General features: G+C 36.4%; 1 protein-coding gene across 3 annotated transcripts in view; it reads left to right on the forward strand.

Moving 5' to 3' along the window:
- CFAP299 (cilia and flagella associated protein 299) overlaps nt 1-13,732 on the forward strand; it is a 638,990-nt gene that overhangs the window by 8,773 nt on the left and 616,485 nt on the right. For all 3 annotated transcript variants that reach the window (XM_032632705.1, XM_032632704.1, XM_032632703.1), the window contains exon 2: nt 9,774-9,904. In XM_032632705.1, coding sequence (XP_032488596.1) covers nt 9,774-9,904 — 131 coding nt within the window. The remainder of the gene's footprint in view (nt 1-9,773; nt 9,905-13,732) is intronic.

Consider the following 13,732-nt stretch of genomic DNA (forward strand, 5'->3'; position numbering starts at 1 on the left):
TGGCAGCTCCTCAAAAAATTAGAAAGAAAATTACCATATGATCTAGAGATTCCATTTCTGGATACTATGTAGCCAAAAGAATTGAAAGCAGGAACTTGAACAGATATTTGTATACTCACGTTGATAGTAGCATTATTTATAATTGCCAAAGGTAGAAGCAACTCAAGTGTCTACTGATGGATGAATGCATAAACAGAATGTGGTATATATCTACAATGGAATATTTGTTAAGCCTTTAAAATGAAGGAAATTCTGAAACATGCTACAACATGGAAGTCTTGAGGACATTATTCTAAGCAAAATAAGTAGCCACAAAAAGACAAACACTGTGTAATTCCACTTATATGAGGTGCCTAGTGTAGTCACATTCATGGAGACAGAGAGTAGAATGGTCATTGCCAGGGTCTTGGGGGAAGGGAAGATGGGGAGCTATTGTTTAACTGGCACATAGTTTCAGTTTTGTAAGATAAAAAGAGTTGTGGTGACAGATGGTAGTGATGATAATGTCACGATAACATGAATGTACTTAATACCACTGTACCGTACACTTAAAATGGTTAGTTTTATGTCATGTATATTTTACCACAATTTTAAAAATAATTCAGAGTGTCAACAAATAACCTGTAAATGGGAATCAGCTTGATCCTACACTTTGCATTCCTAATAGTGATTCCTAGAAGAAAATGGAGTAATATCTTTAAACTTCTTAGGAAACTTTACTTTGAGCCTAGAATTCTGTCCCTGGCTATATTCTGTCCCTGTTTGGCCCCTGAGATTCTGTCTTACCTTGAGTTCTATCCTACCCCAACATGCTCTGTGCTGTGTGCCCCAAGAGGTTGATTTCTGTTGACTACTTCAACTGGACTCCCTTTACATTTGGCCAGTTGGGTTCAGCTAATAAGAGGCACCAGTAAGAAATTAGAAGCCAGGAGGCTGGGCATTGTTTTTCAGACTCTTTCCATACTATGCTGCAGGTTAGCAGTTGATATTTTCTTCCACCAAGCCAAAACTCAGGGTCTGATAACACTGTCCTACAGCCATCTCCCTGTGTCCTATTAGTTGCTCCCTCCCCTTACCTCATTTGCATAGGTTAATGGCTACTAATACAGTAGCTTACTGCTGTTGCTAGCTGCAGGGTATTTCATTGTCCCACTTGGATTTCTCTTAACCTGGTGAATACCTTTGTAAATTAACTCAGCCATTCAGTTTCCTTCAGTTACTCCATTTAAATACATCATCTATTTCCTGCCTGGACTCTGACTAAATAAACTAATATTCAAATGGGAATGCAAAATGAAGACTTTTTTTTTTTTTTTTTTTGCGATACGCGGGCCTCTCACTGCTGTGGCCTCTCCCGCTGCGGAGCACAGGCCCCGGACGCGCAGGCTCAGCGGCCATGGTTCACGGGCCCAGCCGCTGCCGCGGCATGTGGGATCCTCCCGGACCGGGGCACGAACCCATGTCCCCTGCATCGGCAGGCGGACTCTCAACCACCGCGCCACCAGGGAAGCCCTAAAATGAAGACATTTTTTTGGGAAAAATCAAGGACTCATAAAACCACCTACAGATCTCTTCTGAATTCATAACTTGAGCAAATGCTTCATATATTTTTACACAGATTTTCAAATTATTACTATAAACTTGTATGTAGTTTTCTTTTATCTGTTGTTATGGCTCTTTTCTGATTTCTAAAATTGTTTGTGTATTCCTTCTTTTCCACCATAAATCTTGCCAAATGTTATCTATTTTATTGGTCTTTTAAAAGAATAAGCTCTTGAGGGACTTCCCTGGTGGTCCAGTGGCTAAGACTTTGCGCTCCCAGTGCGGGGGGCCCGGGTTTGATCCCTGGTCAAGGAACTAGATCGACATGCCACAACTAAAGATCCCACATGCCACACCTAAAGGTCCCACATGCCGCAACTAAAGATCCCATGTACTGCACTGAAGATCCTGTGTGCCGCAGCTAAGGCCCAGTGCAGCCAAATAAATAAATAAGTAAATATTAAAAAAAACAAAAACAAAGAGGAAGCTCTTGAAATCAACTATACTTCAATTAAAAAAAACAGAATAAACTCTTGGCTTTCATTAGACAAAGCTGACTGGATTTGTATATTTTAATTTCTATTTTATTCAGTTTCATAATGAAATGAACAGTTCATTCAGTTGTTTTTATTCTTTCCTTCTATATCATTTTGGTGTATTTTGTTATTCTTTCTCTAGTTAAATGGTTAACTGTTTATTTTCAAGCTTTCTTTTCTCTATTAAATGCACTATGCAGTTTTTCTGTGTATTTTATTAAGGTTTCATATACAATTTCCTTGCCAAAATTTTTAAACTCTGTATGACAAAATATAAATCAAAAGATAAGCAACTAGCTGAGAATAAGTATTTGTAAAATGTATACTCAACAAGGACTTGCTGTATAGAATATAGCTTTATAAATCAATAGTAAATAAAATCCTATAGAAAAATGAGCAAATTTAACAAACAGGTAATTCTTATATGGATACTAAAAAATAATAATTATTTGAAAAGTTGTGTATATATGGCATAATATCTTTATGGAAAAAAGCTTTTAAAAATCATGAAACTATGTCAAATATTTTCCCCTTTCATAATGTGGGTAATCCTGTGTAACTAACCTGCCACCAAATGGCTGGCTAATCCCCAAACCGTGAGCTTCTCATTTTCTTTTCCCAAGGCCTTCAACACACTTGGAAGCAACCAATACCATTATGTTTCTTTTTGGCACTAAATTGTCCTCTGGCAGCAAACGCTTGGTTACCTAAAGCTCTGTTTTCATTGCGTGTCTTTAAAGGTGAGAAGTAACTTGGCCTCTGCATTTCACTGACTACAGTATAATCTTTTCTACTGTAAACAGGGCTTGTAATACTTTTAATAAGATCAGAGAACCAATTCTAGGTAACCCAGAACCAACTCAGAGAACCCACCCTTAAATTTCTATTCCTCTAGAACCATTGCCAATAGCTAATTGTGACTCATTCAGGGCTCAGTCAGAGAAGCAGAACACACACACATACATATATATGTAGATGTAGATATATGTGTGTCACATGTATTTACTTTTTTATAGAGATTTGCCCCTACACAATTATGAGAACTGTTTAAATGGTCAATGAAAGGCTGTTTCTTTGGTGTCTGGTGCTGGAACCTGAAGTCATTAGGACAGACAGCCAAGAAGGAAACGTACATGAGAATTATGGGAAACAAGGGCAAACAGACCTGCAAGGATGAGCTAGAATTCATAAGGACAAACTGGAACTTGGATCAGGCCCTCACCTCTTTCACACCTCCAACTTTGATGGTAGAAGAGATCTGCAGAAGAAGCTGGCACCTTTAGTCACAGAGCTTAACATACTCATGCACTTGGCCCAGGAGATGGAGGAGGTACAGGAGAAGCTTCTATAAGAGCTAGAACAATATGGCTTCTCCTTTTCTGTCTTCCAAATCTATTGCAAATGTCTCTTGTGGCCCAATCTAACCTGTAACTATCTAAGGAAGAAAAATTATGGAAACAAAGCTCCAGCTTAGCTAAGTTGACAGAGTACAAATTCACTACATCTGCCACATGTTAATTTTTTCACAAGGAGAATGTATTTATGTCTGACTTATATAATTAAAAATTAATGAAAAGAAAAGCATGTAATTTTCTTAAACCATTTTATAGGACTTGTGTAACCCTGACATCAATCTAGAGAAGAATAGCACAAAATGGAAAGCTAAAGACTAATTTTACTTATGAACTGGAGGAAAAGAAGTGAAAAATGAATCTAGGACTATATTAAGAAATAATAGATCAGAGACTACTAAATACTACTCCTAAGTAGTGTGATTTATCATAGGAATGCAACGATGAGTCCAGACATGAAAGATTGAACTTCTCATCAGAAATAATACAAGTCATGGGACAATAGGATGACATCTCTAAAGTGCTGAAAGGTAAAAAGTCAGCCTGGAACACTAATCCAGCAAAAATGTCTTTCAAAAATTAAGGTGAAATCACTGAAGAAATCAAAGAGAAAATTTAAAAAAATTCCTGGAGGAAAATGAAAAAGAAAACCCAACAATCCAAAATCTAGGGGATGAAGCAAAATCAGGTCTAAGAGGGAAGTGTATAATGAAAGAAGGTTTTCAAGAGACAAGAAAAATCTCAAATAAACAACCTAACCTTACACCTAAAGGAACTAGAAAAAGAAGAACAAACATAACCCAAAGTGAGTAAATAGAAAGAAATCATAAAGATCAGAGCAGAAATAAATGATGTAGAGACTAGAAAAACAATAGAAAAGATCATTGAAGCTAGGAGCTGTTTCTTTGAAAAGATAAACATAGTTGATAAACCTTTAGCCAGCCTCATCAAAGAAAAAAGAGAGAGGGCCCAAACAAATAAAATCAGAAATGAAAAAGGAGAAGTTACAACTGACAGCACAAAAATACAAAGGATCATAAGAGACTACTATGAACACCTATATGCCAATAAAATGGACAACCTAAAAGAAGTGGACAAATTCCTAGAAATGTACAATGTCCTAAAACTGAACCAGGAAGAAATAGAAAATATGAACAGACCAATTACCAGTAGTGAAATTGAATCAGTAATAAACAAACTCCCAACAAACAAAAGCCCAGGACCAGAAGGCTTCTCAGGTGAATTCTACTAAATATTTAGAGAAGAGTTAGCACCTATACCTTTCAAACACTTCAAAAAATTAAGGCAGAAGTAATGCTTCCAAACCCATTCTACAAAGCCAGCATCATCCAGATACCAAAACCAGACAAAATCAGACCAAAAAAGAAAATTACAGCCCAATAGCCTCAAAAATTCTCAACAAAATATTAGCAAACTGAATTCAACACTACATGGAAAGGATCATACAGCATGATCACGTGAGATTTATCCCAGAGATGCAAGGATGGCTCAATATCCACAAATCAATCAAAGTGATACACCATATTAACAAACTGATGAAGGAAAATCATATGATCATTTCAATAGATGCAGTAAAAGCTTTTGACAAAATTCAATATCCATTTATGATAAAAACTCTCAACAAAGTGGGTATAAAGGAAACATACCTCAATATAATAAAGGCCATATATGACAAGCCCACAGCTAACATCATACTCAACAGTGGAAGGCCGAAAGTGTTTCCTCTAAGATCAGGAGTAAGACAAGGATGCCCACACATGGCACTTTTGTTCAACATAGTATTGTAAATCCTAACCACAGCAGTCAGAGAAAAAGAAGAAATAAAAGGAATCCAAACTGGAAAGGAAAAAGTAAAAGTGTCCCTGTTTGTAGATGACATGATACTATACATAATAAAGTCTAAAGATGTCATCAAAAAACTACTAGGACCCATCAAGGGATTTGGTAAAGTTGCAGCATACAAAATTAATATACAGAAACCTGTTGCTTTTCTATATGCTAACAATGAACTATCAGAAAGGGAAACTAAAAAAACAATCCTGTTTGCAATTGCATCAAAAAGAATAAAATAGGAATAAATCTAACTAAGGAGGTAGAAGACCTGTACTTGGAAAAACTTAAGACACTGATGAAGAAAAGTGAAGGTGATGAAGGTGACACAAACAGATGGAAAGATACACAGTACTCATGGATTGGAGGAATTAATATTGTTAAAATGACCATACTACCCAAGGCAATCTACAGATTCAATGCAATCCCTATAAAAATACCAATGGGATTTTTTTGTAGAACTAGAACAAATTCTAAGATTTGTATGGAAACACAGAAGACTTCAAATCTCCAAAACAATCTTGATAAAGAAACAAAGCTGGATTTCAAACTATAATACAAAGCTATGGTAATCAAAAAAACATGGTACTGGCACAAAAACAGACACATAGATCAATGGAACAGAATAGAGAGCCCAGAAATGAACCCACACTTTAATGGGAAATTAATCTTTGATAAAGCAGACAAGAATATATAAGGGGAAAAAGACAACCTCTTTAATAAATGCTGTTGGGAAAACTGGATAGGTGTATGCAAAAGGGTCAAACTGGACTACCTTCTCACACCATGCACCAAAAGACTTCAATGTAAGACCTGTAACCATGAAACTTCTAGAAGAAAGCATAGGCAGTGTGCTCTTTGACATTGGTCTGGATAATATATTTTTGAATATTTCTCCGCAGGCAAGGAAAACAAAAGGAAAAATAAACAAATGGGATTACATCAAGCTAAAAAGCTTTTGCACAACAAAGGAAACTATCAACAAAACAAAAAGGCCACGTACTGAATGGGAGAATATATTTACAAATGATATATCTGAGAAGGGGTTAATATCCAAAATATACAAAGAACTCATACAGCTCAACATCAAAAAACCCCCAAGCAACCTGATATCTTCCACAGAAGATATACCGATGGCCAAGAGGTATATGAAAAGATGCTCAATATCACTAGTCATCAGGAAAATGCAAATCAAACCCACAAAGAGATATCACCTCACAACTTTCAGAATGACTATTAACAAATAACAAATAACAAGTATTGGTGAGGGTGTGGAGAAAAGGGAACCTTCATGTACTGTTGTTGGGAATGTAAATTGCTGCAGCCACTGTGGAAAAGAGTATGGAGATTCCTCAAAAATTAAAACCAGAACTACCATACAATCCAGCAGTTCTACTCTTGGGTATTTATCCAAAGAAAATGAAAAACACTAATTTGAAAAGACATGCACCCCTGTTTTCATCATAGCATTATTTACAGTAGGCAAGATATAGAAGGAACCTAAGCACCCATCCACAGATGAATGGATAAAGAAGTTGTGGTTGCAATAGCATATTACTCAGCCATAAAAAAGAATGAAATCGTACCATTTCTGAAAACATGGATGGACCTAAAGGGCATTATGCTTAGTAAAATAAGTCAGACAGAGAAAGACAGATACTGTATGATCTCACTTAAATGTAGAATCAAAAAAATCAAAACAAATGAACAAATATAACAAAGCAGAAATAGAGTCAGAGATACAGAGAACAAACCGGTGGTTGCCAAAGGGGAGGGAATTGGAGAGAGGAGAGAAATAGGTGAGGGAGATTAAGAAGTACAATCTTCCAGTTGCACAGAAGTAAATGAGTCACAGGTATGAAATGTACAGTGTGGGGAATATAGTCAATAACTATGTAATACCTTTGTATGGTGACATATTTGTTAACTAGATACCACAGTGATCATCTTGCAATGTATAGAGATATCGAATCACTATGTTGTGTGATAGGACCTAACTTAGTGTTGTAGGTCAATTATACTTCAAAAACAAACAAACAAACATAGAAAAACGTCAGATTTGTGGTTACCAGAGGTTGGGGTGTGGAGGGAGGGGGAATTGAATGAAGGCAGTGAAAAGGTATTGAACTGCCAATTATAAGAGAAATAAGTACTAGGGATCTAATATACAGCATGATAAATATAATTAACACTGCTTTATGTTATATATGAAAGTAAATCCTAAGAGTTCTCATCCCAAGGGAAAAAAATATATTTTTCTATTTCTTTAATTTTGTATCTATATGAGATGATAGACGTTCACTAAACTTACTAAGGTAATCATTTCGTGATGTCTATAAGTCAATTATATCTCAATAAAACTGGAAGAAAAAAATTAAGGTAAAATCAATATTTTTTTCAGTAAAACAAAAGCCACGATACTTTTGTTGTTAGCAGACCTTTACTATAAGAATTGTTAAAGTTTTTTAGGTAGAAGGAAAATCATATATTAGTAGGAAACTTAGGTCTACACAAAGGAATGAAAATCACCAGAAATGCTAAATACGTGAATAAATAAAAGCATTTTATTTCTCAGTTTCTTTAAAGATAATTCTTTAAAGATTATTGACCATTTACAGTAGAGAGATGGCTTGTAATTCCACCAGTTAAAACATGGTAATGGGGCTTCCCTGGTGGCGCTAGTGGTTGAGAGTCCGCCTGCCGATGCAGGGGACATGGGTTCGTGCCCCGGTCCGGGAGGATCCCACATGCCGCGGCAGCGGCTGGGCCCGTGAACCATGGCCGCTGAGCCTGCGCGTCCGGAGCCTGTGCTCCACAATGGAGAGGCCACAACAGTGAGGCCCGTGTACCGCAAGAAAAAAAAAAAAAACAAAAAAAAACATGGTAATGGTTAAGTGGCGCAACAGCTTCAACTTTGTACTTGATCTTGTCATTTGTTGCAATATACATGAGTGTCAGTGAGTGCAGAACTACCCAAATGATTCTGTGTGGCTCAGGTAAGGCACACAGGAATGCATAATTCATTCCATATACAAAGTTAGTACAGGAAATTTTTAATGTCCTTTATTATGTAAAATACTCTGTTGACCACAAGCAACTTATATTCCACTAGAAGAACCCCACAGTCTCAGCAGAGCTCACTGCCAGTTCTTCCCGTAAGCTCACTTTAAGTAATGTATTTAAGAAAATCATTCCACTTTTGTAAATCAAACCCGAAATCTGCATCGCTTTTTCATTTAAATATTAACTCCACTAGGTGGAGGCATTTGCTCAGTTTTGTTGTTCGCACTAAAGCAACCTGGAATAGCAAGTATAGTGAGCAGGGGAACAAGTCAGAAAGAAGGCAAAGTGCCTTTGTGCAAAGCCTGGTGCTTTGCCTTAACTTGGCAAATGTATCCATGTTGCTACACAGAGTTCAGCAATTTGCTTTTAGTGTTTAGCAAAGCAAAGTAGCAAAGTTTTCTAGGTTGATGGTGTCTATTTTTTTTTTTTTGTTAGAATAATTGGAACTTTAAAATAGCCACCATGGGTTGTATAGATTATTAACCACGAATCTTAAGTTATCTTATTTAATTCTGTTAGACAGTTCTTGCATTCAGCAGTGGTGTAGTAAGTAAGGGTCTGTAACAATAAAATATATGCTGTTTTCTCTATATTTCAGACATTTCATGTTTAATGTAAGGATAATGTAATATGTTAATATACATATTTTTATGTAATACATAAGCCTTTATATTAGTAACTTCAAGTAAAATGTCACCTATTCAAGTTTTGGGGAAATGCTGTTCTTTTTTGAATATGCTATGCAAGTGACAAAAATGTGTGTGACAGTTCTTAAAGTAACTGAAATATAAAAGGTCTAAAGGACTGTGGGGAAATTTTTTTTTTTTTCAGTTTGAAGCTTCTTGTCATCTTCTTGAGTTTCTACTTCTCTGCTTTTATTGGTACCAACATTATATGGAAACAATATCTTTCTACTCAAATAGGAAATTCATCTGCCCTTTGTTTTGTATTTGAAGTTATAATGCTCTGTGTCATCAGTTAATTGACTTCAAGGAAGTAAGTCTCTGAAATGTTGAACTTGCTGAAAGCAACCCAATTTTCTTTTTGTGCAGTTGGTTTTTAAAAAGTCTTTCTTGTATAAATACTATTGTCTGTAGTTTTATTGTTTTAAAGATACTTTATTACCTACAGCTGTTCTCATAAATTGATTAAAAACATTACAGACTTTTGTCCTGCAATCCCTTAGAGAAAATTTAGTGCTTGATGTTATTATTATTATTTTTTCATCTTACATCTTTGGGAAAGGGATGACAAATCAGATGTTTATAAAACTATTGTTAGAAAGAATTCTAACTTTTCAATCTAATAGATCTTGTCTCATATTTAAATATTCCATTTGATTTTTCATTTAAAACAATTATTCAATATACATTGGATAAAATAAGATGTCTCATTAATCCACAAATGTAACAATTGATTTTCTTTTTAGGATGAAGGCCTGGCCCGCCAGTTGGTGGAGCTAGGCTACCGCGGGACTGGAGAGGTGGTGAAAAGGGAAGATTTTGAAGCAAGGAAGGCAGCTATAGAGATTGCAAGGTTGGCTGAAAGAAATCAGAAAAAGTAAGTGTCCATGTTCCAAATGGATTTTATATTATATCGTAGAGTCTCTGGAAAAATCCAATTTTGTTGGCATTGTTGTAATTTAGAAACATTGGTTGGAGCAGGTAGAACTTGGAATATTCCAAGCATTTGTTCTGCAGATCAGGAACTGGAGGAACTGTGATATTGCGATAAAGCCACATGAAACTGTGAGCTACAAATTTAAAAATATAAATACCAAAATATGGCCATCATACCAATAAAGTCCTGTTTACACATAGCTCAGTATTATTGGCTTTACACATTTATATACTAAAAGTATGAGTGACCTTTGCCTTCGAGTTCTTTGTACTTTTGAGGCCTGTAAATCTTTGGCTTCATTTATGTTCTCACATTTTTGTAGACATTGATTCATTGAACTCTATTTAAACGATCACTGGCTTTTGTTACTATGACTCATATGTGGTTATATAAAATATGAATCTAATAAAGTATGTTAGGAAAGAGATGTACACGTAAAGTGAACCGTATCAAACTAAGACAATCTGAAAAAGACTTGACAAAGTAATTATCTATTTACTTTTTAAAAACGAATGCTAAAGTTTTAAATGTTGGTGAGAAAAACTACTTAGAAATTGGTATATTATTCTTAGATAACATTTTAAAAAATACCCAGTAATTATGAGTAGGAGTCTCCCATGTATTTATTATAAAAATAACATTTGGTAGTGGAATGTGAATTGGTTCTGGGAATGTGCGATTTTAATTGATTGTTCTAGTGGTTCTTGTATTTCAGAACCCTAGAATATTGTCATTTAATACAGTAACATTCAGTAATGTACTAGTTTTCTCTTGCTGTCATAACACCTTACCACAAATGTAGTCGCTGAACACGACACAAACGTATTTGTTCGTAGTTCTGTAGGTCAGAAATCAGAGCACAGTGGCTCAGCTGGATTCTCTGCTACATATATCACAAAGTTAAAGTCCTGGTGCTGGCTGGACTGAGTTCTTGACGCTCTGTGGATGAGTCTGCTTCCACCCTCATTCAGGCCAAATTCATTTCCTTGTGATTATAGGACAGAGGTCTCATTTCCCTGTCACCCGTCAATCTGGGGACTCCTCTTTGCTCCTGTAGGCTGCCCACATTCCTTCTCATGCTTTCCATGTGGCTGCCCGCCAGCAAGAATGGGTCAAGATCCTGCCAACCTTTAAATCTCTCTGACTTCTCCTTATGCAAGTCTTCCCCGACTCCAGCCACAGAAAAATCTCTCCTTCTGAGGACTCATGTGATCACACTGGGTCCATCTAGATAATCTAGGATAATCTCCCTATTTTAAGGTCTATAACCTTCATTACATCTGCAAAGTCCCTTCTGTCATGTACTGTAACGTACTAATAGGATTAGGCATGGGGATCTTTGAAGGGGCCATTCTTCTTACCAAAGGTAAATTTATATAAAACTTCACTCGTTTACGCAACACAAGTATACTTGGCTTCTATTTGTAGAAAATTGAAATGATGCAAAATATATGTGTACATGTGATGTGTCATATAAAACATCAGGGGAGTCTTCTCTTTCTGTTTTTAATCAATAAATGTTTATCAGTCAGGAGCAGAAGTATAGAGATTTTTGTGAGATTTTGTAAGGAATTAATGTATATTCATATTTTATTAGAGATACATCCTATTTTACATCAAGAGGACTTGGTCATGTTTACAGTATAAATTCTATCCATGTACATGTTCATTTTGTGTTTGGCTCAAAATGAGTATTTATTCTATCGATAGTCTCTTTAACTGGCCAGAGCTGGAAGTCATCAGACTACTTAAGTGCCAGTCTTGGGAGACTAATCCCCACACAGAGCTGCTAGAATCGGAAAGCCTTTTCATCTGCGCATCTTCTCATCTGCCTTTGTAGTGGGATGGGCCCCATATGTTTCCTCTTTCCTTCCCTGCCAGGTCCATTGTAGTGTTATTGGCAGTAAGGCTAGCAGAGTGTGGACACCAAATATGTCCTGTGCCTATATTTGCTTGAGGATCACTTTGAAAATATGCATGAACATGTGACTGCCCGCCAACTGGTACCAACTTGGAAACACGTGATTCTACTATCAGATTATCTTAAATTCTCTAATGTGTGGGTGAGCAGCCCAAGTAGATCACAATCCTCTTCACTAGCAATCATAGAGCACCCATTTCAAGAAGTGCTGGCACCTAAGAGTATGTCACTTACTTAGAATAGCTTCATAGATAAAAAGGGTCTGGTTAAAGATATTGGGAGGGGGTATTTTGATAAGTATTTTGCCAGAAGAAGGCATAAAGTTAAAAAAAATATTTTGACCCTTTATTTAGTCATTCACTTCACAAATACTCATAGACAACCATACTCCATTAGGCACTATGCTAGGTGCTGGGGATACAATAGAACATAAGACTTAGTCCCTGACCTCAAGAAATTTGAGGGTTAGATAAATGAAAGACAGTTACATTGCTGGTGGGAGTATACAATGGAAAGTAGTTTGGCAATTCTTCAAATAGTTAAACATAGAGTTACCATATGACCCAATAATTCCACTCTTAGATGTATATCCAAGGGAATTGAAAACAGAAGTCCACTTAAAAACCAGTGTTCCTAGCAACGTTATTCATAGTAGCCATAAAGAAGCAACAACCCAAATGTCCACCAACTGATGAATGGATTAAAAAATGTGGTACATAGATAAAATGGAATATTATTTAGTCATAAAAAGGAGTGAAGTACTCTTACCTGCTACAACATGGGTAAACCTTGAAAACATTAGGCTTAGCAAAAGAAGGCAGACAAAAATATTGTAAATTGTATAGTCCCATTTATCTAAAATGTTCGGAATAGGTAAATCCATAGGGACAGAAAGTAGATTTGTGGTGGCCAAGGGCTGGAAGGAAGAGTGAAAGAAGAATGATTGCTGATGGGTGTGGAGTTTCTTTCTGAGGTGATAGAATGTTCTGGAATTAGATATTGGTGATGACTACCCAACTTTGTGACTATACTAAGAGCCATTGAATTGTATACCTTAAAATTTGAATTTTATGGTATGTGAATTATATCTCAATTAAAAAAGGCAGTTACAACGGAAGATAACATATGCTATCATAGGTGTTGTGGCAACACCCTAAAGTAATACTAAGTCAAGATTTGAAGGATGTGGAGAACAGGGAAGGCTCTTCTTAAGGCATGACTGCTAAATTTACCTTTAAAGGGTAAGTAGGAGCCAAGCAGGCAAACAAGGGTATGAAGATGGACACATTTACTTTGCCTCAATTCTATGATAAATTTTTCTTCTTCACAAATCATTCTCTCTACCTCTTTGTTTTAACTTGTGCCTATTCCCTTGCTAAGACTTTTTTCCCCCCTAGAGTTGTGCCAGCTAGAGGCCGCTCATTTCCACATGTACTGGATTGGTGGTGGTGGCAATGGTGGTGGTAGGTGGGCTCTGCATTCTCCTAGCTTCTTCAAGCTTTGCTTCAAAGCCGTCTCTGCTTCACTATCATGTAAACAGCATCTCTCATCTCTCTTACCCTGAGATTCATGCCAGCTGGGTTTAGTAGCCACAAGGCAGAGACTATAAAGTTTGGAAAGAAGGGATGGGATAAGTTTAGCTGGTGGTTACTGAGGTAGCTCCTATCATAAGTCCTGGAGAATTTCTATTTGTAGTGAGAAGTTCATTTGATTTCTATGGGTGATGGAGAGATAGACTTTGACTGCACAGAAGTTGAATATTGGGTTCTTGGGATCTAGTTAGTAGTTATAACTGAGTCATCTCTCAGGTGGAACACTTTCCTGGATGAGCTTGTAAGACCATTGGC

Source organism: Phocoena sinus, chromosome 5 (assembly GCF_008692025.1).
Source record: "Phocoena sinus isolate mPhoSin1 chromosome 5, mPhoSin1.pri, whole genome shotgun sequence".
In the NCBI taxonomy this organism is placed as follows: domain Eukaryota; kingdom Metazoa; phylum Chordata; class Mammalia; order Artiodactyla; family Phocoenidae; genus Phocoena; species Phocoena sinus.